The 24,287-nt window shown below is 38.6% G+C and overlaps 2 protein-coding genes across 7 annotated transcripts; one reads left to right on the top strand and one right to left on the bottom strand.

Moving 5' to 3' along the window:
- Window positions 1–1,513: 1,513 nt before the first annotated feature.
- Window positions 1,514–6,799, top strand: LOC109075559 (zinc-binding protein A33-like). The gene is made up of 6 exons (XM_019091454.2): window positions 1,514–2,181; window positions 3,335–3,430; window positions 3,544–3,777; window positions 4,703–4,794; window positions 4,877–4,992; window positions 5,189–6,799. The coding sequence occupies exons 1-6, from the start codon at window positions 1,735–1,737 to the stop codon at window positions 5,692–5,694; spliced, it is 1,491 nt and encodes a 496-aa protein (XP_018946999.1). The 5' UTR covers window positions 1,514–1,734; the 3' UTR covers window positions 5,695–6,799.
- A 384-nt stretch (window positions 6,800–7,183) lies between these two features.
- Window positions 7,184–24,228, bottom strand: LOC109075248. Of its 6 annotated transcripts, none has more exons than XM_042772163.1 (12): window positions 24,033–24,228; window positions 19,777–22,890; window positions 16,666–17,661; window positions 15,829–15,948; window positions 15,653–15,729; window positions 15,470–15,487; window positions 15,060–15,234; window positions 14,576–14,681; window positions 14,417–14,463; window positions 9,707–10,460; window positions 9,444–9,608; window positions 7,184–9,064 (listed from the first exon to the last, which is right to left on the bottom strand). In XM_042772163.1, exons 2-12 carry the CDS (start codon window positions 22,796–22,798, stop codon window positions 8,899–8,901), a joined length of 5,646 nt encoding a protein of 1,881 aa, XP_042628097.1. In that variant the 5' UTR covers window positions 22,799–22,890; window positions 24,033–24,228; the 3' UTR covers window positions 7,184–8,898. The 6 variants fall into 6 exon arrangements, with proteins under 6 accessions (XP_042628097.1, XP_042628096.1, XP_042628098.1 ...); XM_042772162.1 differs by lacking the exon at window positions 14,417–14,463 and adding an exon at window positions 10,909–10,955; XM_042772164.1 differs by lacking the exons at window positions 14,417–14,463; window positions 24,033–24,228 and adding exons at window positions 10,909–10,955; window positions 23,942–23,960.
- Between the last annotated feature and the right edge of the window lie 59 nt (window positions 24,229–24,287).

The following is a 24,287-nucleotide window of genomic DNA, read 5'->3' as shown; positions in this document are numbered from 1 at the left end:
ATTAAAATACATTATTTTAATATTACATAATATCTATAATATCTATATATTATTAGTATTATTTTATATAAGCTTTATTTTATTTTATATATTTAAATATATTAAATTTATATGTTTATTCATTTATTTATTTTATATATTTGCTTTATTCAACATCAAGAGGGCGGACTCTTTCTTTCGGGACATGCTTCACAACTCCTTGTTCAAGCTCTTGTTCTGTCCAGGCTGGACTATTGCGATGCTCTCTTGGCAGGTCTTCCAGCCACTTTTATCAAACCTTTACAATTAATCCAGAGCGCAGCAGCAAGATACATTTTTAACAAGCTGAAAAGAATGCACGTCACATCTCTGTTTATCAGTTTGCACTGGCTACCAATAGCTGCTCGCATAAAATTCAAGGCATTAATGTTTGCCTACAAAACCACCACTGCACCCCTTTACCTAAATTCATTACTTCAGACTCATGTGCCCTCTAGAAGCTTGCATTCTGCAAGTGAACATCGCCTTATTGTGCCATCCCAAAGAGGCACAAAATCACTTTTATGGACTTTTAAATTAAATGTTCCCTCCTGGTGGAACGACCTGCCCAACTCAATCTGAGCAGCTCTTCAAGAATCAGCTAAAAACACACATCTTCCATCCTTATTTGACCCTCTAACTCTAGCACTCATTCAAATTTCTTAAAAAAAAAAAAACTTTGCCCCTTTTAGACTTGCACTCTACACATTTACTAACTGCTTGTTTTCTTAAAAAAAAAACACTTCTCTAATCTTTTTATATTCTATCTATTTGTTTTCTTTTTATTTATTATACAATTAACAAAAAAAAAAACCTCTAACACTAGCTTGCTCTATTCTTTTTCTGTTTATTCTATTTATTGTATAATAATAATAAAAAAAACTTTCTACGTGTACTGCGTTAAGTTATCTGAGACTTGTTATAGCACTTGCTTATTATTGCTCTCTTGTTGATTTTGATGGCTTCCATTGTCCTCATTTGTAAGTCGCTTTGGATAAAAGCATCTGCTAAATGACTAAATGTAAATAGGGCTATAGAGGCATATATATATATTTATATATATATATATAGTAATAATATTTCACAGTATCACTGTTTTTACTGTATTTTTGATCAAATAAATTCTGCCTTTTATACCAAAATATAAAAGAGAACTAGGCCTATTTCAGTAAATGAATAAAAATAATATAGGGAGTTTACTGTGTTGCGCATTACAGTAACTAAGACACTAATTATAGTGATGACAACAGTATGAGTGAGCTGCTCCTGCTTGTATTATATGCACATGTGATCATCCAAACACCTGTTGATTCCCTCCATATCAGACAGAAGGTCAAATCTGACTTTGGTAATATTAGCTACCATTTGTTTTATTGTAAATGAACAAGTCCTGTTGGTAGAATCAGTCAGACTGTAATTTAAATGTGTCTGAGGGCAGTGGCATGATTTAACGGGGGGAGTTCATCTGTGCGGGGAGTCATATGGCTCCCTTTATTTAGCACACTAGGACAAACATGTGCTAGTCAAGTAAGGGCAGAGGAAGATCTCTTAAACACACTCCTGCCCCGCACATGTGGTAGACATGTGTTGTCATTCGTCTCTGCAGCTGTTGGGACAACACCTCATATCTAAACCGTGCCAGTGAGTGTGTGCAACATTTAAGGGACACAAGCAGCATTTTGTACAACATCGACGTATTTCAAACAAGTAGTTGTAATGGATTCTCGGCTGTCGAAACAGATCCAGTGTTCGGTGTGTTTGGGGGACTTCACAGATCCAGTGAGCCTGCTGTGCGACCACACGTTCTGCCGACAGTGTATCAGCAATCATTCCCAAAGCTGCCGCCTGAAACTGTGTCCGGAATGCAGGCGGCCCTATACCATGTGGGACCTCCGGTCCAACCGAGTCCTGCGGAATATGGTGAGTGCCGTGAGGGAACACTTGAGCGAGCAGCAGACCCTCAGGGACATGAATGTAGCGGCTTGTGGAGCAGGCTCGAGAGTGTTTGAGGAACCAGAGAAGCTGGTGTGTTCAGATCATCAGGAGAGACTCAAGCTGTTTTGTGAGACGGATCAGAAACTGGTGTGTCTGATCTGTAGGGATGGTGAGAATCACCAGGGACACACGTTCAAACCTGTGGAGGAGGCAGCAGAGCCCAGAAAGGTCAGTGAGGACTGAAACGTCACAAACTGTAGATACATGTTTGAGTTTGAAGCTGCTCAAATTTCAGGTCATATCCAGGTCAGAAATACGAAAGCCCAGAAGTTCACTTGATCAGGTTACTTGTTCATGACTTTTAAAATCTTAACGCTGGAATACACAACTTTTGGCAGTTGAATTTGCAGTCTGTATGAGTCGATAATAGTTGCTACAAGTCAGAGCCACTGTACAGATTTGAGATGAATGATTTCACCGAAAATCACTTAGTGTATGATGGGGTGTTTTCAAATCTGTATAAATAGTGCTCAGTCGAAGTCTGACATGAAGTGTATTCCAGCCTTAATTAGAAGAACTGGTCATAAACGAAAGATTCTTCAAATATAACGTTACTTATGACATGTTACATTGCTTAGGTTTCAGAGATTTTAAATATAAAACTTTAAATGATGCAGTTAATTTTTACTTAAGAAATAGGCCTACATTCCTCTTAATTGCCATTTTTATGTAAATAAATTTGACTAAAGATATTGACTAAAGCATTGGGTCTCTAAAATTAATTAAGGATAAATTAAGGATATTTTATTGATAAAATTAGTTAAGTCCTCCTCAGTGGAACCTGAGAAACAAACATAAATAAAAAACATAAAGTAAAGGAATCGTTCACCCGAAAATGAAAATTTGCTGAAAATGTTCTCACCCTCAAGTTGTTCCAAACCTGTATGAGTTTCTTTCTTCTGCTGAACAGAAAAGAAGATATTTGCAAGAATGTTGGTAACCAAACAGTTGCTGGCCCCTTTGACTTCCATAGTTAAAGAAAGAAAAAAAATATATGATTAAAAAAAAATAAGCAAAATATTTCCAGCATTGAGGAACAACTTGAGGATGAGTAAATGATGACAGAATTTTCAGTTTTGGGTGAACTATCCCTTTAATCACTATGCATGTTGAAATATTATTGCCCAACATATTGTAGATGAATAATTAGACATATCAAAAGGCATAATTGTACATTTAATACTTAAAGTCATAAGTGCTCTATCCTGCTCCTCTGCAGGAAGCTGTAGATCTCTAGGAGCAGAACTGAGCAGTTCTGCTTTAAATGTGATGCCTGCAGTATTCATGTCCGATGCCCACAAGTCTGTCTTGTGTGTTGCAGAATTCATTGTTAGAGCCTCTGAGCTTCCTGTCGAAGGAGAATGAAGAGTTGCAGGCTCTTATCAAGAAACAGACGAATGAGATCTCTAAAACTGAGGTGAAAATTACACTTCACACAAAAGAGGAAAACAGATCACACAGTCCATCTAAATACTCCATAAAGGACTGTTGCAGGGTTCATCACTATCTGTGATATGTTGTGATTCTCAGGAAAGGTCTCGGCAGCTCTCTGCTCAGATCTCTGCTCAGTTTGAGGAGATGCACCAGTTTCTGAGGAAAAAGGAGGAGGAAGTGAAGAAAATACTGGAGAAAGAAGAGAAGGATATGATAGAAAAGATGAAAAGAAACAGAGCAGAAACAGAAGAGAAGCTGAACGACGGAAGAGAGAAGGAAGGGATTCTACGCTCAGTCTTTCAGACTGATCAGCCAGATGGGTTTCTGCAGGTTCAAACCAACATTTGCATTCAGCACAGTTTGTCCAATTAACTGTGTCCATCATATAGATATAACTGCATTAGGCAAAAAAAAATTCAAATAATTTTTTTTATTTGTAAAAACTGTTATTTAAATATATATATATATATATATTTAAAAAACACATAAAAAAATATGAAATTGATGAAGAAACAATATATATATATATATATATATTAATTATACTTCTTATATATATATATATATATATTTAAAAAACACATAAAAAAAATATGAAATTGATGAAGAAACATAATTCAATTAATTATACTTCTTTCTAAGAAATGGTAAAATGTTAACATGGGGACTTTTTACCCTGAATATAGTCCTTTCACTAGAATAAGAATCTTTAATTACCATGAACAAAACAAGACAATTGTTTCCAAAGGAAATGCATGCATATTAGTTACATTTTATTGCAAAATTTAAATAGTATTATAAAACTGTATTATTATTATTTTTTTAATTATATAAACATTATTGTTTAAAAATTACTATATATTTAATTCCCAGCATATGGAACATTTAAAATATGGAATATTTAATATTTTAATATTTAAAAAGATATTATGTATTCAATCCAATTCAATCTTTAGTCATTGCATGCAGTAACCTCAACACAGGAAGAAAAAAATGTGGGAAAAAAGTAGCTTTAGGGGCACAACAACTTGTCCCTGCAAGTAACCTTTGTACCTTAATTTGTACTCTTAAAGGTGTATATTAGTATCTTCAAAGTTTGAATAATGAGAGCGAAAAAGCAGTTTTAAGTATGTGATTTTTGGGAGTAGAAAAAAAAGTACTTAATTGTTGCATATAAATCTAACATAAGGTTATTCATAGCTGCTGTTCTCAAATTGATAACCATTTTCTTTATCTGATTCTACTTCTCCTATAGTGGTGGACTGAGAAAGGGCTGGAATTTGTCGAAGAGATGAAAGAGAAAGAAAGCTGCTGTGAAAATACTGACATTGCTTCTCAAACAACCAAGTAGTACAATATGCTTCAGATAATCATTACCAGCGCTGTACTGTAAATATCCCATCAGTTACATTCATCTCCTGCATTTTAGGTTCAAATCAGCAGTGAAAAGCGTGAATTTGACACCTAATTCTCTGTTCCTTGGCCTTCATGAGACTCACTTGCAGTTTATTGTATGGAAGGAGATGCTGGGCTTTATCAAACCAGGTGAGAACATCAGATATACAAATGTGGACAACAGCATATTAAAGTCAATGTGAAAGTGTATAAATGTTTATTAGGCAAATAAATTCACTACTGGTTTCTTATGCTCACCAAGACTGCATTATGTGATTATAAATACAGTAAAAGCAGTGTATGATAAACTAAGCTGCGTTTATCTTTCTCCGTTTGTCTTTCTTAGTCCCAGATCGTAATGTCATACATGACTGTCATGATCCATACCTGAGGGTGTCCTCTGATGGGCGCAGCGTCATCCGCACATCCAAAAAGGGGATTTTCTTGCGTCACAAAGACTACAGGCCTCTGGCCAGGACCCACAAGACCTTCCAGTCAGGACAGCACTACTGGGAGGTGGATGTAGGAGCAAAGATAGACTGGAGTGTGGGCTTCGATGGTGGGTGCATAAGCAACTTAAACAAGGACATTGGGCTCCACCTTAAGCATGAGCAAGGCTACTGCATCAAAGAGTATGAGACAGTGACAGAGATAGACCTGACAGTGAAACCAAGCAGGATAGGGCTGTACCTGGACTGCGACGGGTGTCAGGTGTGCTTCTATAATGCGGATGACATGACTCTGCTTCACACCTCCACATATCCTTCATCCATCCCTTACTCCCTCAGCCTCTCTCCAGGAGCTTATCTGGCAGGGAAGAATGCTGATCCGCTCACAGTCACCTGGAACTGATCCGTCTGGGAAATAATTGAACACTTTAGTAAGATGGTTGTAAGAACTGGTCCATTTATGGTTTATGAGGTGATGTAATAGGGCTTGAGAGAAAAGTTATTGGCTGCTGTATTTACTCGCTCAGTTTGTTAGTGGGCGCTTTGATTTATAAAAAAAAAAAAAAAAAGCATATTTGTGACAGGCACTTTAAGCACTAAATTCTGAGAACACAAAAGATCATGAATTTTTTTTTTTTTTTTCGTCATTTTAGAGCAATTTCTAAAACATTAGAAAAAAATTATTCTTTGGTGAACCATAATTATAACATAACATAAACATTTTAAGCTACTAAGTCATAATAATATACTATAACATAGAAAGTCAAATTGATGACAAAATTATGTCAAAATGATGATATACTAAGCCATAATTATAAGTCATAATTTTAATGTAATAATTATGACTTTATCTCATAATTTCAACTTTTTGTTATAATTTCACTTTTTATGCCATAATTAAAACGGATTTATGTCATAACTATGAGTATTTATGCCATAATTATGTTGTCAAATGACTGTAATTGTCATAATTATGTTATGTAATAAAGACTAACAATTTTATAATGATTGTATCATCACTGTTTATGATATAATTATGTTATGTCATAATGACTGTATAGATGTCATAATGACTTTGTCATAATTAGGACTGTTTTGTCATAATTATGTTATGTCATAAAAATGGTAACTATGTCATAATGACTGTTTGTCATAACTATGAGTCTCAGAATTTTCAAGTTTTATGTCCATTTTTATAATATAAATAATCTTTATTTGTGTGATTATGTAATAATCATTGGAAATATTTGTGTGATTATGTAATAATCATTGGAAATAGTCTAGAAGATGCAGCAACCATGATTATAAAGTCACCTTTATTCTTTCAACATTTTATAGTAAAAATAATTGTTACAGAAAATACTAGTTCATATATGTTATGGACTATTGGAACTTTTGTGATATATGAAATGATGTAAAATATTAGACTATAATTTTCTGTAATAATTTTACAAATGTTTCTGTATTTGCCACAAGAGGGCAGTGTTATAAACTGGTATTGAGAAATATTTAAAGTCTCATTTTAACTGGGAAAAATTTACATAGAAAAAACATGGATTGGCTTGAGAATTCACGATGCACTTAAAGCATGTGCAAATGCATCACTCTATGTGTAGTTTATTAATATCCGGACAGCTATATGGTCTTGAGGATTGGTAGTGACTAATTTTAGCTTCTAATTTGTTTTTGTTTTTATAAGTAGCTTGTTCTGTTGGTGACATCACATTAAACAGATCACATCAGCCTTTTCTGTGCAGAAGCTGGAGCTTCTGTTCGTGTAGTGACATCTTAATGTGATCTGTGGTATTGCAGCTGACATTTATAAACACTGTACATTATTTGGGGCCACCACAGCATACCTCTTCAGCGCCACACACTCTACTTTCACATTGTTTCTTTTAATATTTTATTGGGTATATTTACAAACACCAACATGCATAGAGCTGATTCACAGGGAATTACAGAACTGAAGAATTGGTACAGTACATAATATGCTTTAAGTGTGCTACCAGCGATGGGCAATACCACAGAGCTACGCAACTCATCACCACACAAAGAGATAGATAGAGAGATAGACAAGAGGAACAAATAAAAAAGCAGATCGATATTATGGTATATAACCACAAACAATAAGTAGACTCTATTTATAATGCAATTACATACCAATTACATACTAATGTAATTCAAATGTCACAATTATAAATGAACTACAAGAACTGAAATAATAATAATAAATAATGATAATAGTAATAAAAAAAAAAGTCATGCATAATTGCAGTTTGCCCTGTGAGGAAAGACTATAACGCTAAATATGATTTTTTTTTTTCTACCAAACACCTGCTGCTTGCTTCTCAAACCATATCTTATTATATTTTCCTTGTTTTTAAAACAGGGACATTAAAGCTCAAGCCAATTACAAAGCTGACTTCTCAAGGGCTTATATCGCAGATTGTGTTTTCTTCTAAACTTTATCAGTTGTCCCTTGACATACTCATACATACATAAATCCTATACATTAATTTTCAGTTGTAAGATTCATACTTATATATATATGCATCAGTGTGAACTGGTTACTGCTACTGTAGCCCACTGATGCTATTGGTTGGAATAATCCAGAAGGCATATCATTACGTGATGTGATGGGCAAAGCTGTGCTCCATGCGGACTGGCACACGAACGTGACAAGAGTAATCTTTCATTTGTCTGAATATATTTTTGATTAGCAGTGCCAAGTCAGAGGCGCGACAAAAATTCATACTACACATGAGCATTCAACTGTGAGAAACACAGAGGGCCATTTAATGAACAAGAATAAGCAAGCTCTATTTCAAACCACAACAGCCACTAAAATCCTGACCTATTCCTTCCGCATGAAGCATTTGTAGTTTGAGCGAATGTATCCGTGCTCACAAATAAGTTGTATTGATGATTATTACCTGACATTTGCTACACACATTCATACACATTCATGCAGGTTTAGTATGTAAACCCCGATTCAAAGCTTTATCCATTCAAACGAAAATCATGAATGCTGTCAATCATATACGGTTTCCCCAGCAACAAGCCTCATAAGTACAGTACAGTACAGAGTATGCATAGTCACTATCAAGCTCATGGTGATACAGATCTTACCACAGTAGCCATCACACTGTAAGAAACAGAAAAGAATCATCTACACACTACCACTCTAATATTTTTGACTGTTACCATTGAGAGTTACAACAATAACAACAAGAGAATAATAATGTTGGTCTTCAAACAAAATGTTTTTTCCCCCCTTTTTTAAGTGAGATAATAAAAGGGTGTATATATAAGGACATTTTTTGTCATGACTGTTAAACTTGATTCTTATTCATTACCCATTTCTATTTCTTGTTTATCTGTCTATCTATCTTTGTAAAATCTAAATATATATATTTATGATTTATACAGAAATTTTGTTTCCAATATATCACAGAAAATATTCCAGATATCACAAACCAGGCAATGAGGGTTAGAGATAAACAGATAAACACGTGACACAGCTACATCTATATATGGTCTTTTTCCTTATACATTATCCCCTGATATACTTTCACACAAACATACAGGCAGAATTAAAGATAAGTCACATGATAAGTGAAGCATAACCAATGGGAACAAGGCCTTCGTTGTGACCTTGACGACATCGAATCCAGTCGTGGTCCACGCCTCCCAACAGAACAAGCTCCTCCCCCTTACAGAAGCTCAGCTCTGCTCCAGTGCCTGTGTGGTCACACAGAGTCCTGACCATCCTGATGAATCAGAACACAAGACTCAGCACACTGCTGATAGTAAAGGCTTCCGACACTCTTTTCAGAGACTGCCTATCATGATTATTAATGTATAAATATTATTACATTTTTGGCACCAAATTTTACAATGTTAACTAACCTTGGCTTCTCATAAAAAAATGTAAGACATGTATTCAAGCCACTGCATGTATGAATGAATCTTTATTTTTAATTTAATAAATTAATAAACAAAAATTAACATTGTTAATTGTCATTGACCTAAATAACCACAAGCCCTTAAAAAAAGCACTTTATTTTTTTATAAGGTCTGAATATTATTCTCATAAAATGCATAAATGTAAATCTGTTAAGAACATGAATAATCTAACAGAAACTTTACCTCAAGGGTTTTGGCTGATCTCTGGTTTCATTAATCTTTTCATTTTCATCTTCCTCTTTATCTTTGCTTCTCTGGGGCTCTCTCTTCTCAGGCGGAGAATCTTGGCCAAGATTAACTAAGCGGGAAAGGACAGATACGCCTGGGGAGAGCCACTGAGATGGGCGCCTACAGTACGAAAGAGAATAAAAAGATAAGTCACATAAGTAAACCTGACAAATCTGAAATATACTAAACTGACATTTAAAAAAAAAACATAATCAAACCTGCTTGTTGGTGGGTTGTTGGGGCACTTAGAAGCTCCAAATAGCCGTCCCAGACCCCAGGGAACAGCAGCTCCACTATCCCTCGAGGAAAGGTCGTCTCTTGGTTGCTGCCTGTTTTCATCTGGACTTTTCAGATTCAGTGAGAAGCCAGTCTTGAAGTCGTCTGGTGAGTTTGGACCTTTAACATCCTCTGTGGTGGTGGCCAATCCAAAGTTTTGTCCTAAACGCTCCCCCAAACGCATTACTGCCCCCCAGCCTTGCTGAAGAGCCTGGCCTGCCTGCTGAGAAATGCTTCCCGCATTAAGAGGTGTGGAGATGTCATTCCCTTTAAACCATGATAATGGTGGATTGGCTTCCTCCTTGGTGACGTCTGATGACAGCGAAATTGGATTGCGATAGGCTGACACATCAAGAACGTGACTCGTGAGACCTGAATTAGGATTGGTGTCTAAACCCAAACCGCCATGGTCTTGCTCTAACTCGCTTCCAAGACGACCTCCTTGGAAAAGCCCCTTGGGTGACAAGTGGAAGCTGAAGTCTTCATTTGGTGGGCTATATATCTCAGATGTGTGGCTGGCTGGGGTGAGAGTTGGGGAGGAGGGGTCAAGGTGGTGATGCTGAAACAGCAGGTCGAGGTTAAAGGTCAGAAGAGAGAGAGGCTGCAGAAGGAGGAGAAGCTCCTCAAAAAGAGACTGGCAAGAAGTTAGTGACAGGCGCATGAAGGAAGTGGGCCGGTAATATGTCTCCAACACATCTGTGGGAGTGAGGAACATGAAAAGACAAAGGTTTTACTCAACAGGTAAATGAAGAGACTTGCTGTTTGATGTTAAAAAGCTTTACAAAAAAACTACTTGGGTTCAAAGGATCTCATGCCTGTTACGTGTATTATGCATACAGATTTGGTTTGTCACTATTCAATTTAAGACTGAAAGCAGTTATGGGAAATTTGAGTTTGATATCGCTCAATCTATGTTGTAAAAACCAGCCTTGGGTTGATTAATGTGTTTTACAACATGGTAGCTGATCTAAACCTGGTCATTAGTGGGTTTAAGCTGATCGACCACCCACCATCACCTAAAGCTGGTTAAACTACTTGGTAACTGGTTTATTGCCAGTCCATGATGCTCTACTAGCTGCCATTGCTCCAAAAACTAGCTTCCAGCAAGGACCATTGGAGAACAACAGGAAATATGAACACTTACCACTGCAGGACTGCAGATGTGAAAGCCAGTAATCCAGGAGCTTGACACTTCATGACAGATCAGAAGAAGAAAATAATAAATCAATGGAGAATAAAAAGAGGGACAATCAATGTATTGTCAATAAAATCATCTTTTGGACCTGAGGAAAGTTCTGGCTTACTTTGAGAAGGCCAAACAGGAATGCGTTGAACTTGTGTCTGCTCTGCCTAAGCTGAGAAAGCCCTGCTACTTTAGTCTGGAGGCTGTGCAAAGCCTGTGTGCTCGGGCCTGAAGGACCACAATAAATGACGATTTTTAAAAGATACACGTAAGTCACAAGCAAATGATTGATTATTTTAAAATGCTAGGAAAGGCAACAGAATGAATGTGTACCATGGTGAACAAAATACTGAAATCATGATAATGCGAAAGAAAAACACGAGAGACAATGAAAATGCTACTCAGAGATAAATCCAAGGAATATTTAAAGATTGGAAGTATGACAACAAGATGGGTGAGTCAATACTGGAGGGATTCACGGTGCCAGAAAATAAAAGAACGAAACAAGTGTGAGGATGAGAGATGGAGAGAGAGAAAAAGAGAGGGTAGAATATAAAATTAGATATTCAATGAAGGTAATTGTCTCGTATGCCAGGTCTAGATGTCTTATACCTGGTTTGGTGGAGGCCTGAACCAATCCCCAGGGTGAATTTGGCCTTCTGCCTGCAATGAGGTCACTCTGGTGGGGCTTGAGTCCATCAGAGAGCAGGTTGCGCAGGGCTGGGCAAAGGCACTGCAGTACCAGACGACCCAGAGTGGGATTTACACTGCTGTCTCCAGAAAGAGTCTGTCAACAGAGGTCAAAAAAAGGGCAATGGAAGATAGGCAGACAAGAGGAGGGTGGGGAAAGACGGATAGAGAGAATAAAAAAAAATGTGCAAAGCAATGGAGAAAAAGTGTTTAAAATCAAATAAAAGAGGTATAAAAAGAGGGAATATGAAAATAAGAGAAAAGAGGTGAAAGGTGCATGAGGTTAGTGTGAAAAGTAAGTTATTCGCCAAAGCTCATGTTTATGAACTTTGAAGCACCTTATCTACTGAGTGAAACTGGAAAAAGAAAAAAAGGAAGTGCAGTGGAAGTGGCATGGAGAGAGAGGGAAAAACAGGTATGATTTACTAATTCTATTAATGTTCATTTTTTCTTTTCTGTGGGAATGTTTATATTAAACTAAAGTGGAGTTAAAATGCCAAGTTTGAGAACAAACAAAACTGACCTTCTGTACAACAGTCCTGGACAAATTGAACTGAGCCAAATGGCTTCCACTGCCACAACTTACTGAATTGACAAGAGCTGTGAGACAAAGGATATAAAATGTCAACAATTATTTACAAAAGCAAAATAAAAAACAAATATGGGCCCACCAACAATTTGTGAGGTATACTATAATGTATTACTTTTCTTTTTCTTGCAGGCAGGCAGAAGACAGCCTTTCAGCACTCAGTGAGGGCCTCACATCTTCTCCCATCCAGCCGACGTTTCTCTGCTCAGAGCCAGCAAATGAGAAGCTGCGAACAGCTATTAGGAGGGAAAGACAGCAGGGTGGGGTTAGAAAACTCGATTAACAGAAGATAATGTATTCCAGTTGATCTTGAGCCAGTCCAGTGCAGTACACGACGGAAGCTCGTGAGGAACGTGTAAAGGATCTGATACAAATATTAATGAATAAATTATGAAAGAAGATATTTATTCATTTCCACTCATATTAGGGTTTGAATTGACATATTTGGGGTTGTCACATGCAAAACATGCTGAGCAGCATAAAAAAAAGAAACCACCAATGCCTTTAAAATTAACAAAAATATACTGTAAGTGTCAGGGGGTGAAAAATAAAATAAAATAAAATAAAAAAGCATAGCCATAAAATATTAACACCCATAAACACAAAGACAATTTAAAAAAAAGTTTAAAAGAGCAATGCATACATTATAGAAAAAATAATTAACCTTACATAATTTATAATCAAATAGTTCAAGCAAACAAAAATAACCCACAGCTGAAAAGCTATAAATACATAAAGAAAATTAAACAAGCCAATAAAAGAAAACAGGTTCTGATGCCATCATGCAACAGACAACCACATATTTCACACTGTCACAGACACAGACAGTGCTACAATATCCACAGGATATGAATGGAGACAACCAGGAAAAAGACATGGTGGCTTTACAATCAAAGAAAGTGGAAAGAAGTGGAGGAAAGTGAGAGAAATGAGAATGCACTGATCTCTTACTCAAAGTGAGCGGTGGTGGACTCTGCTGAGAGTGAAGTATGGGGACCGATGGCTCCCGCAGCGGGGCTTGAACAGGGGGGAGTGTACATAAGGGTAGTAAAAGGGGGGCGGCAAGGGCAGGAAGTGTGTGACTGCGAGGAACAGGGGGTGAACGGAGACGGGAAACATCTGTGCCTGGAACTGGAGGCCCGGACCTATGGGGAGGTGAGATCGCTCCAACAGGGGACAGCCGTGGGGGGGCACCTCAAAGCAAGGGGCAGTTTTTGGGGTGATAAAGGTAGTAAGCAGGGAAAGATACAAGCTGCGGTTTCGGTGTTGTGTTTTCATTGCTGTTTTGGTCCAAAATCGGGTTGATTGGTGGTTTGAGTCATCAATTTTTGTCTGAGTTCAAAATCAAAACAGCAAGTTGGTATCTTTATAACTGTTTTTGTTCACATAGCTCTGATTTTTGAGGTTTCGCATAGTTATGTAAGTTTGCATATCAATGTTTTGTACGGCGTTATGTCGCCCCTCACTGAGAGTGTTAATGTCAGTTGGTGGTTCAGGGTCAGTGAACAGCTTAAGCGTACTTCTTGTGTATCTCGCATCACGGTAAAGGAATCATAATTTCCTGATTGAATCTACTCCACTGTTATGTGGACAGAAGCTGTTTTTTCATGCCCCACAGACGTATAAAGAGTCTAGGAAGCTGTCAGCATGATTACAGCGGTGGTACAGAGAATCCATGTTACCATTTAGATCATTCTCTTGTTTACAGAAACCAAAAACTTATTGTTTTTCAGGGCCAGCACAGTTACAGGGAGTTCAGTATCGTCATCTTGACTGCAGTCTCAAATCGTTGAATTTATGCATAAAACGGGTTTGAGATGTTTATGGAACCCTCACAAGGGTCACGGGATCTCATGCCTGTTACGTGTATTATGCATACAGATTTTGGTTTTGTCACGAGTTCAATTAAGAATGTGAAAGCAGTTATGGGAAATTTGAGTTTGATATCGCTCAATCTATGTTGTAAAATCCAGCCTTGGGTTTGATTAATGTGTTTTACAACATGGTAGCTGATCTAACCTGGTCATTAGTGGGTTTAAGCTGATCGACCACCCACCATCACCTAAAGCTGGTTAAACTACTTGGTAACTGGTTTATTGCCAGTCCATGATGCTCTACTAGCTGCCATTGCTCCAAAAACTAGCTTCCAGCAAGGACCATTGGAGAACAACAGGAAATATGAACACTTACCACTGCAGGACTGCAGATGTGAAAGCCAGTAATCCAGGAGCTTGACACTTCATGACAGATCAGAAGAAGAAAATAATAAATCAATGGAGAATAAAAAGAGGGACAATCAATATATTGTCAATAAAATCATCTTTTGGACTGAGGAAAGTTCTGGCTTACTTGAGAAGGCCAAACAGGAATGCGTTGAACTTGTGTCTGCTCTGCCTAAGCTGAGAAAGCCCTGCTACTTTAGTCTGGAGGCTGTGCAAAGCCTGTGTGCTCGGGCCTGAAGGACCACAATAAATGACGATTTTTAAAAGATACACGTAAGTCACAAGCAAATGATTGATTATTTTAAAATGCTAGGAAAGGCAACAGAATGAATGTGTACCATGGTGAACAAAATACTGAAATCATGATAATGCGAAAGAAAACACGAGACAATGAAAATGCTACTCAGAGATAAATCCAAGGAATATTTAAAGATTGGAAGTATGACAAAGATGGGTGATTCAATACTGCAGGGATTCACGGTGCCAGAAAATAAAAGAACGAAACAAGTGTGAGGATGAGAGATGGAGAGAGAGAAAAAGAGAGGTAGAATATAAAATTAGATATTCAATGAAGGTAATTGTCTCGTATGCCAGGTCTAGATGTCTTATACCTGGTTTGGTGGAGGCCTGAACCAATCCCCAGGGTGAATTTGGCCTTCTGCCTGCAATGAGGTCACTCTGGTGGGGCTTGAGTCCATCAGAGAGCAGGTTGCGCAGGGCTGGGCAAAGGCACTGCAGTACCAGACGACCCAGAGTGGGATTTACACTGCTGTCTCCAGAAAGAGTCTGTCAACAGAGGTCAAAAAAGGGCAATGGAAGACAGGCAGACAAGAGGAGGGTGGGGAAAGACGGATAGAGAGAATAAAAAAAAATGTGCAAAGCAATGGAGAAAAAGTGTTTAAAATAAATAAAAGAGGTATAAAAGAGGGAATATGAAAATAAGAGAAAGAGGTGAAAGGTGCATGAGGTTAGTGTGAAAATAAGTTATTCGCAAAGCTCATGTTTATGAACTTTGAAGCACCTTATCTACTGAGTGAAACTGGAAAAAGAAAAAAGAAGTGCATGGAAGTGGCATGGAGAGAGAGGGAAAAACAGGTATGATTTACTAATTCTATTAATGTTCATTTTTTCTTTTTCTGTGGGAATGTTTATATTAAACTAAAGTGGAGTTAAAATGCCAAGTTTGAGAACAAACAAAACTGACCTTCTGTACAACAGTCCTGGACAAATTGAACTGAGCCAAAATGGCTTCCACTGCCACACTTACTGAATTGACAAGAGCTGTGAGACAAAGGATATAAAATTTCAACAATTATTTACAAAAGCAAAATAAAAACAAATATGGACCAACAATTTGTGAGGTATATTATACTGTATTACTTTTCTTTTCTTGCAGGCAGGCAGAAGACAGCCTTTCAGCACTCAGTGAGGGCCTCACATCTTCTCCCATCCAGGCGACGTTCTTCTGCTCAGAGCCAGCAAATGAGAAGCTGCGAACAGCTATTAGGAGGGAAAGACAGCAGGGTGGGGTTAGAAACTCGATTAACAGAAGATAATGTATTCCAGTTGATCTTGAGCCAGTCCAGTGCAGTACACGACGGAAGCTCGTGAGGAACGTGTAAAGATCTGATACAAATATTAATGAATAAATTATGAAAGATATTTATTCATTTCACTCATATTAGGGTTTGAATTGACATATTTGGGGTTGTCACATGCAAAACATGCTGAGCAGCATAAAAAAAGAAACACCAATGCCTTTAAAATTAACAAAAATATACTGTAAGTGTCAGGGGTGAAAAATAAAATAAAATAAAATAAAAAAGCATAGCCATAAAAATATTTAACACCCGTAAACACAAAGAAATTTTAAAAAAGTTTAAAAGAGCAATACATACATTTATAGAAAAATAATTAACTTACATAATTTATAATCAAATAGTTCAAGCAAACAAAAATAACCACTAACAGCTGAAAAGTAATAAATACATAAATAAATTAAATAAGCCACATATTTAATTTTTTTTAAGAAACAGGTTCTGATGCCATCATGCAACAAACAACCACATATTTCACACTGTCACAGACACAGACAGTGCTACAATATCCACAGGATATGAATGGAGACAACCACAAACAGACATGGTGCTTTACAATCAAAGAAAGAGGAAAGAAGTGGAGGAAAGTGAGAGAAATGAGAATGCACTGATCTCTTACTCAAAGTGAGCGGTGGTGGACTCTGCTGAGAGTGAAGTATGGGGACCGATGGCTCCCGCAGAGGGGCTTGAACAGGGGGAGTGTACAGATAAGGGTAGTAAAGGGGGGCGGCAAGGGCAGGAAGTGTGTGACTGCGAGGGAACAGGGGTGAACGGAGACGGGAAACATCTGTGCCTGGAACTGGAGGCCCGGACCTATGGGGAGGTGAGATCGCTCCAACAGGGGACAGCCGTGGGGGGGCACCTTTATGCAAGGGGCAGTTTTTGGGGTGATAAAGGTAGTAAGCAGGGAAAGATACAAGCTGCTGTTTGTTCTGTGTTGTGTTTTCATTGCTGTTTTGGTCCAAAATCGGGTTGATTGGTGGTTTTGAGTCATCAATTTTGTCTGAGTTCAAATCAAACAGCAAGTTGGTGTCTTTATAACTGTTTTTGTTCACATAGCTCTGATTTTTGAGGTTTCGCATAGTTATGTAAGTTTGCATATCAATGTTTTTGTACGGCGTTATGTCGCCCTCACTGAGAGTGTTAATGTCAGTTGGTGGTTTAGGGTCAGTGAACAGCTTAAGGCTACTTCTTGTGTATCTCGCATCACTGTAAAGTGAATCATAATTTCTGATTGAATCTACTCCACTGTTATGTGGACAGAAGCTGTTTTTTTCATGCCCACAGACGTATAAAGAGTCTAGGAAGCTGTCAGCATGATTACAGCGGTGGTACAGAGAATCCATGTTACCATTGAGATCATTCTCTTGTTTACAGAACAAAAACTTATTGTTTTCACGGCCAGCACAGTACAGGGAGTCAGTATAGTCATCTTTGATGCAGTCAAAAGTGGAATGTATGCATAACGGGTTTGAGATGTTTATGGAACCCTCACAACGGGTCACGGCACGATCCCTGGTAGTGTCAGTGTAGTAAAACTGTGACGCTTGTGACAGGGGAGCAGAGTGCAGGTAATAAGGTGAGGTTGAGGAGAGGGACAAGGGAGGTGAGGACACTTTACAGTTATTATGGGTACGGGGTGAATAATTATGAGATTATAAAAATGGAGGAGATTCAGAATTGAAAGGATGGGCAGAATGGTAAAACAGCAAACAGTGAAGAAAGAGGGAGAAAAAGAGAGAATGGAAAAATGTTAGTGTCATTTAGAAGAAGAGAAGAATGCATTTAGATATGATGAAACAAATGATAGAGAACTCCTTCAAACATTCAATATGCTGTATGTAAAGAGTATTTTCTGTGTTACAAAAATCATCCAAACACTAAAACAGCACAACATGCCACAGTGCATGGGGAAAAGATGTATATAATTCACTGTCTAAAGATGTGAAAATTTAGATCATAATAATATTTTTTATCTGGACAGCACATTTCATGCCGCTCGTGGTGTTTCACAGGTCAGAGCATTAAAAAAAAAAGTGAAAGCCTAACTATTTTTGCCTAAATAGGTTAATAAGACAATCAAAAACATAATAGTAAACACAAATCCATGAAAACGAATCAGTCAAGTACTCAAAATTTCCTTATAACTGCACAGAGTACTAAGTGCCACACTTCTGTATTCTTTCTGTGCTTTTTTTTTTAACTACTAAAACACAAACACACACACACACACACACACACACACAAATGCAATTTTCAGTCTATGGTGTGCAGAGCCTAATAGCACTTTATCTGATCCCTCAAAATTCGACCGTGTGCAGGAAAGCGGTTTCTCTCTAGGATCTCACTAGGAGCTGCACTAGGATCATGTTTCACCTGCAATGGCAACTTTGCCTTGAAAGACAAGCTACAAGGCCTAAATGTCTTGAAAATAAGCTCTTTCGGATCTAGAACACTGGCAGTCACCTTCTGATTCATATCAACAGATTGCATGTTGCATTTCACTGGATTATGCTGATTAAGTGTTACAAAATTGATCCATCCAGTACATATCTCTAGAGAATTATGATTTATACATATAAAAACCGTTCTGCTTTACCTTAGCTTGCCAGATATCTCCCTCTCTCATGTGAAGTCAGTTTGACTCAGCACTTCCTGTTTCCCTGTTGCTGTATTGTGATTGGTGTAAAGGTCTGCGTCACACCTTTTTTACACTTAAAGGCATAAGGTCATGTTTTTGAGCTAACTGACACAGCCAGAAATATGAGCGATGAAGGGTGTAAAGATTCACTAAACAGCTATTTACTATAACAAACTAAAACAGATTTATACAACTTTAAGATCTAAACACCAAAGATAAATTCATGAATATGAATATCTGTGAATAAGATGAATAGTTCTTATATTGCCAAAGCATAGGTTAGCAGAGTTGCATGGTGTTAACATTGAAAACAAAAATGAGGGCTCCCTCAAATGTATTTGCTACTCAATTTACAGGCACATTAGAGGCCATTTATATCTGGAGTCAAAAGTGAAGTAACCTGATCCAAGCAAATTTGCCTTTCCATTTGCCAGATAAACAGTGCAGCAAGGAGCAGAGCAAAAGAGAAATGGCAAATTGAAAATAATGAGATGAGAGAATAACATAGGAGTATCAATTTAATAATTGGCATGTCAGAAAAATGACAAAGCAAGGTGGAAGAGAGAGGGAGAGAGGTGTGGGGTGTGCATCATGACTTTTGTATGAGACAATATCTGTGATAGTAGTATAATTTTAAAGTTTTGAAATGTCAGTGCATTTGACTTTAATTCAAAAGTCAATTAAAAACTAGACTTTAAAACTACTGACTGAAAAATATGAAGGTTGACGATAAAAAGTTTGATATATAATGTGTGCCAGCCAGGGCAAAGGAAGAGAGGACGAGAGAAAAAGAAAATTAGCCTGCTGAGGATGAATAATTAAAAAGCTTTGTGACATCATGAGAAACAACACAGCATTAAGCCTACTGCATTCTGAAATTCCCTCCAGTCTTGCTCTGCTGATTCATCTGCCCATCTGCTTGCATGACTCTTATCTTGGCTCACCACTTTCTGTGTCATCAGACTACTGTTCTTTTACTTTCTCCTTAATGTTCCACTGAATTTGCACTGTTTTATTGTGTGGATGAACTCTATAAGACAAAACAGGTTAGAGTACAGTAGCAACTATATTTATGAAATGCAACTTTACCTGTTGTCCTGGTTTCCAAAGTCCATGCTCCGTCTGCCAATCCCCTAACTTCCACTTTATCTTCATCATCCATCTTCTTGGTGTGAACAGCTTTATCTCTTTCATCACAAATAGTCCTTAGGCTGCCTTCACTTACTGAACAGCCAATTTGTTGGGACACTTTTGGTTCTGCTGGGCAATCTTCTTGTTTATTCAGGCGGCACATTTCCCTAAAGAGGGACAATGAGGCAGGAGTGGGTGGTGGCTGAAGAAATGAGGTTTGTGCTTGGGAAGTATATTCCCAGCCATCCCCGTCAATCTTTTCTCTTCTCCATTTGAGGTTGTAGAGGAAATCAGGGTCTGGGGTGATAACAGTTGGATCAGGTTCTGGTTGAATGTGAGCTGGTGGGTAGCTCTGTTTGCTTCTGTTGCGTAATTCTTTGAAGGTTGTGACTTTTGAGCCTAAAGTTGAAGTTGGGCCTTTTTGCAACATGGCATCATTTGACGATTTTCGCATCTCAAGAGGTGGCGACTCTGTATCTGGGGTGAAGGCTATCAACCAGTCAAATCTGTCAGGGCGAGAAGCATTGGCAGGTAGAGTGCATGGCTTGAGAGGAGGAAGTTCAGGAGGATTGGAGGCAATTGGTGGACAAGGGGGCAATGGTCTTGGAGGTGGAGGAGGAGGTGTATCTGCAATCATTGAAGTATAATCAAAACTCCCAAAGCTAACATTCGGGATGTTTGTATTGCTAAGATCAGTGCTGTAAAATGAGTTGGGAGATCCAAAAACACAGCTGCAGCTATGATTACAGTGTCCACCATTTCTCTTACGTCGTCTTGCCATTTCTGTGAAGGATGTTGTCCTGTTTGCTTCCTTCTGTTTATCTTTAGAAACTTCCTTTTCACTGAAAGTATCAGAGCTGTCTTTCCCAAATCCTTCTCTCAATATGGAATATCCCTTATCTGGAATACCTTCTTCCTTGTGTGTTCTGTTTAAACTGAATTCTCCAATCTGAGAGACATCAGACATCGGCTGTGGCTCATTCTCCAGGACAACATCTACACAGACACCCAACTCGGGACTAAGTTTAAGCAATTCAGCTTGGGTGAGGCCTGCTAGTGCAAGCAACTTTCGGATTTCCACATCCAGAGCATGAAAAGATGGAGGTGGCGGGAGTGATGGTGGAGGTGGAATAGCTGGAGGAGAGGACATCGCAGGTGGAGGTGGCAGTGGAGGAGGTCTGGATGTTGGCGGTGGAAGAGACAGAGGAGCCTTTTCTCTTTCAAGCTCAGCAAGTCTCTGAGCCTCTAGACGGGCTTTATGACGTCTTCTTGGAGGAGGAATTGGCGGTGTGGGGGAGGTAAGAGCAGGTCTGTCTGTATTTAGGGTGAAGTAGGGCACAGGCTGTAATGGAGGTGGAGGAAGGGCAGGAGGTTTCAGGGGTGGGGGTGAGGATGACAGCACAGGCAACGCAGGGATAGGGATACTTGTAGCATCATTGGTGGATGAGACTGAGAAGACATGCTGTCCGTTGATGTTCTCGTAAGTGTGTGATTCTGGATGGGCACTCACATGCCTTGTTGGAGGTTTTGGGGGCCGAGGAGGAGGATCCAATGGTGATGGAGCAAGTGAATCAGAGGCAGGGGTTTCATCAAGGTCAGAAGGAGCTGTCAGATCTACCCCTGCATCAGAAAATTCCTGGGATTCACTTGATTTGTTGCTTTTATACAACTTCCATGGAATTTCAATGTTGCCCATTTCATCCAAAACTCCAGTGATATCCTCATCGTCAAAGTCTAACCCTTCCTCCTGAAGTTTCACAAGATAAGCCAACTTTACCTCTTTGTTAACCCTCTGTAGCTTCTGCTGGTGATCCAATCTATCTCTGATGATCAGCTCACCATCCAGTTCCCAGCGTGCCAACCTAACAATGCGGTAGAACAGATCCATTTTTCCCAACTCTTCTATGGAGTCTAAAAAATGGAGGAGATCCACTTTAATACATTTTCCTTCTTCTGATCCCTTGCTGTCTATATAGTCAGAAGACGGAGAGCACGGCGCTGAGGGATAGCCTTCATCAGAAGAGCAAGGCGATCTTGCAGAAGTGTTGAGATCCAATGGTAAGACACTGGACTGAAAGGCAGGGCACTTGGAGTCCGGTGAAAGTGTCGATGGATAGCATTCAGTTGCCTCTTGGTCCTGTGATGACAATGAAAATGTTTCAGGGCAGTCACACTCCAGATCTGAGCAACTGCTGATGGATGTGGATGAAGATGAGGTAGAAGATGTGAGGGAGAAGTCCAGCATGGATTCTGGACAGTTGCAGCAAGAAGGGACAAGAGTATCATCATCTTCATCGTCATCATCTTCATCATCTTCACCATCTTCACCATTACAATTGCCGTTGCCATTCTCATCAACATTAGCATTCACATTTACACTACACTCATCGTTTTTGAGCTGACCACCCTCTTTTTCATCCACACTGCCATTTTCCTCCTCTCTCTCCTCCACTGGGATGACATGAGGTTGTTTTACCTCTGGCTTACACTCATCTTCTTTGATGTCTAGTTTTGGTGCTGCCAATTCCTTCTGTGGCGGTGGCAGCTTCATTTGTTGCCCGATGTTTACAGTGTTATTGTTGTTATGATTGTGATTAAAGAGGCTGTTGATATCCTGAGGTGAATGGCCATCACAACACAGACAAGGTAGGCTGGGCTCATTACAGTTTGGATCCACAGCTGGGACTGGGTTTGAAACAGTGTGTCCACTTTTTGGTTTTGAGATTGCTGGTATTGCATGAGCACCATTCTTCTGTGGCCGCACCAGTTTGGATTGCACCACAGGGGCTCGTGCACCTTGACCAGGGCCCTTTAACCTGGAAGACTCAGGTGGTCCTCGAGTGCCACGAAGAGGGGATGAAGATGCCATGTTCGTGATTTTGTCCTCCCTCTTAGCACCTTGGCTTGGTTTTACCTCTGTGCGCCTTTTGTCAAACCTGCGGGACCGTAGGGGCACAGAGGGACGAGAGGAGGGGTGCATGGTAGGATAGTTTTTATGTCCTTATTATTATTCTGGTGTTTTTCTAAGGGGTTTGTAAACATATGGGGTCACATCTTGGATCTAGTTAGTACCTGAAATATCAAGAAAGACAGATTTTATTTAGAAACACAACAATTTACCACCTTGAAAAATTGGACAAAAAAAAATGTTAGCATCACTTGGTAAATTGCGTAAAGTAGCACTTCTCATCTCTTACTGGACTGATATTGAACATCAATATTATTTCCAGTTTCTCAGAGCATAACAATGTATACACTATTCACTGTATACAGTATATTACTGAAACATGTACCTATTGTACATTCCGGCTTTTAAGAAACTGCTTGCACGCTCAGTACTAATATTCAGTTGTTTTCTAATAAATAATATATAATTTAAATAATAATGATAATAATATATATATAACAGTATTTCATTTAGGAATATTATTTCAATATTATTAAAATATTAGTTGTAAGAGTAAAGAAAAAATGCCTACTTAATATCTGCCAACTATTCAGAGCTTGGCATCTTCCCAGTCTTTTTTAGTCTTTTACTGCATTTACCCAAGCCATGATGACGTCAGATAAGAACACATTTGTATTTACTTGGTAAATTTGTGCATTATTTAGAGAATACTGTACGTAAAAATATTCTCACAACCATAAGAGAGAGAACACAATTATTATAGCCTACATATAAGCAAATCAACATATTCAGATATCTCTACATTCTAGTATACAAAATCTGTGCCTTTTCTCTGCGAGAGGCATGTGGAGCAGAAAATCACAGCAATGACTAACGCTGTTTCTCCTCTTCGTGAACACCGTGGGCAATGCACTGCTCGCGCCCAATGTCCTTGGATACAGAGGATGTAAATCTAGGCCTAGCACGCGTTTAGTAAATAAACTCATCATTGATATAAACACAATAATTGAACATCACCGATCTAAGACGCCGTTGTGTATTATTTATTTGGTGGCTAATATATTAAATATGTATAGAGAGTATTTAAACGATGTCTAATAAGATGTGATGACATACGAGTTTTGATGACGCCTCCTCTGTAGATTTGGACTGTTCTGTATCCATAATTTCACAATAAGAACGTATCGGTTTTTGATACATCTTCGAATACCTTACCTAATAAACAAAGCAAGATTCATCAGCAAAATCCGGCAATAAAACAAAACGCACAAAATTAAGCAGACTAAGTGTAATACGAACAAGATACCTCATTTCCAGAAAGATATAAAGGACGCGTTCTTCTTGATCTCAATCTCTATTCCAGCGTACAAGCCATGACTCTGGAATTATTATACACCGTTATTCTCTTTCCTCCCGTCTATCGCTCCGTCATCCACCCTTCCCTTGCTCTCCTCCTCTCTCTCATCCCATCCTCGAGACCACACCCCTCAGCAGCATCTCTCCGTTGCCGGTGTTCTGACGATTTGTGCTACCCTGTCACATTTTGCTGCCTCCCATTAAA

Source organism: Cyprinus carpio, chromosome A16, assembly GCF_018340385.1.
Source record: "Cyprinus carpio isolate SPL01 chromosome A16, ASM1834038v1, whole genome shotgun sequence".
In the NCBI taxonomy this organism is placed as follows: domain Eukaryota; kingdom Metazoa; phylum Chordata; class Actinopteri; order Cypriniformes; family Cyprinidae; genus Cyprinus; species Cyprinus carpio.
The sequence above is the reverse complement of the archived record's forward strand: the minus strand, read 5'-3'. Positions and strand labels throughout refer to the sequence as shown.

What these genes read in the sequence shown, in the direction of transcription:
- LOC109075559 (XM_019091454.2), top strand. Translation starts at nt 1,735, where the DNA reads ATGGATTCTCGGCTGTCGAAACAGATCCAGTGTTCGGTGTGTTTGGGG. An exon ending in AGCCAGATGGGTTTCTGCAG is followed by an intron (nt 3,778 to 4,702) that starts GTTCAAACCAAC and finishes CTTCTCCTATAG; the next exon opens with TGGTGGACTGAGAAAGGGCT. An exon ending in GCTGGGCTTTATCAAACCAG is followed by an intron (nt 4,993 to 5,188) that starts GTGAGAACATCA and finishes TGTCTTTCTTAG; the next exon opens with TCCCAGATCGTAATGTCATA.
- LOC109075248 (XM_042772163.1), bottom strand. Translation starts at nt 22,798, where the DNA reads ATGCACCCCTCCTCTCGTCCCTCTGTGCCCCTACGGTCCCGCAGGTTT. An exon ending in AACAACCCACCAACAAGCAG is followed by an intron (nt 9,609 to 9,706) that starts GTTTGATTATGT and finishes TTCGTACTGTAG; the next exon opens with GCGCCCATCTCAGTGGCTCT. An exon ending in GATCAGCCAAAACCCTTGAG is followed by an intron (nt 9,065 to 9,443) that starts GTAAAGTTTCTG and finishes CTGATTCATCAG; the next exon opens with GATGGTCAGGACTCTGTGTG.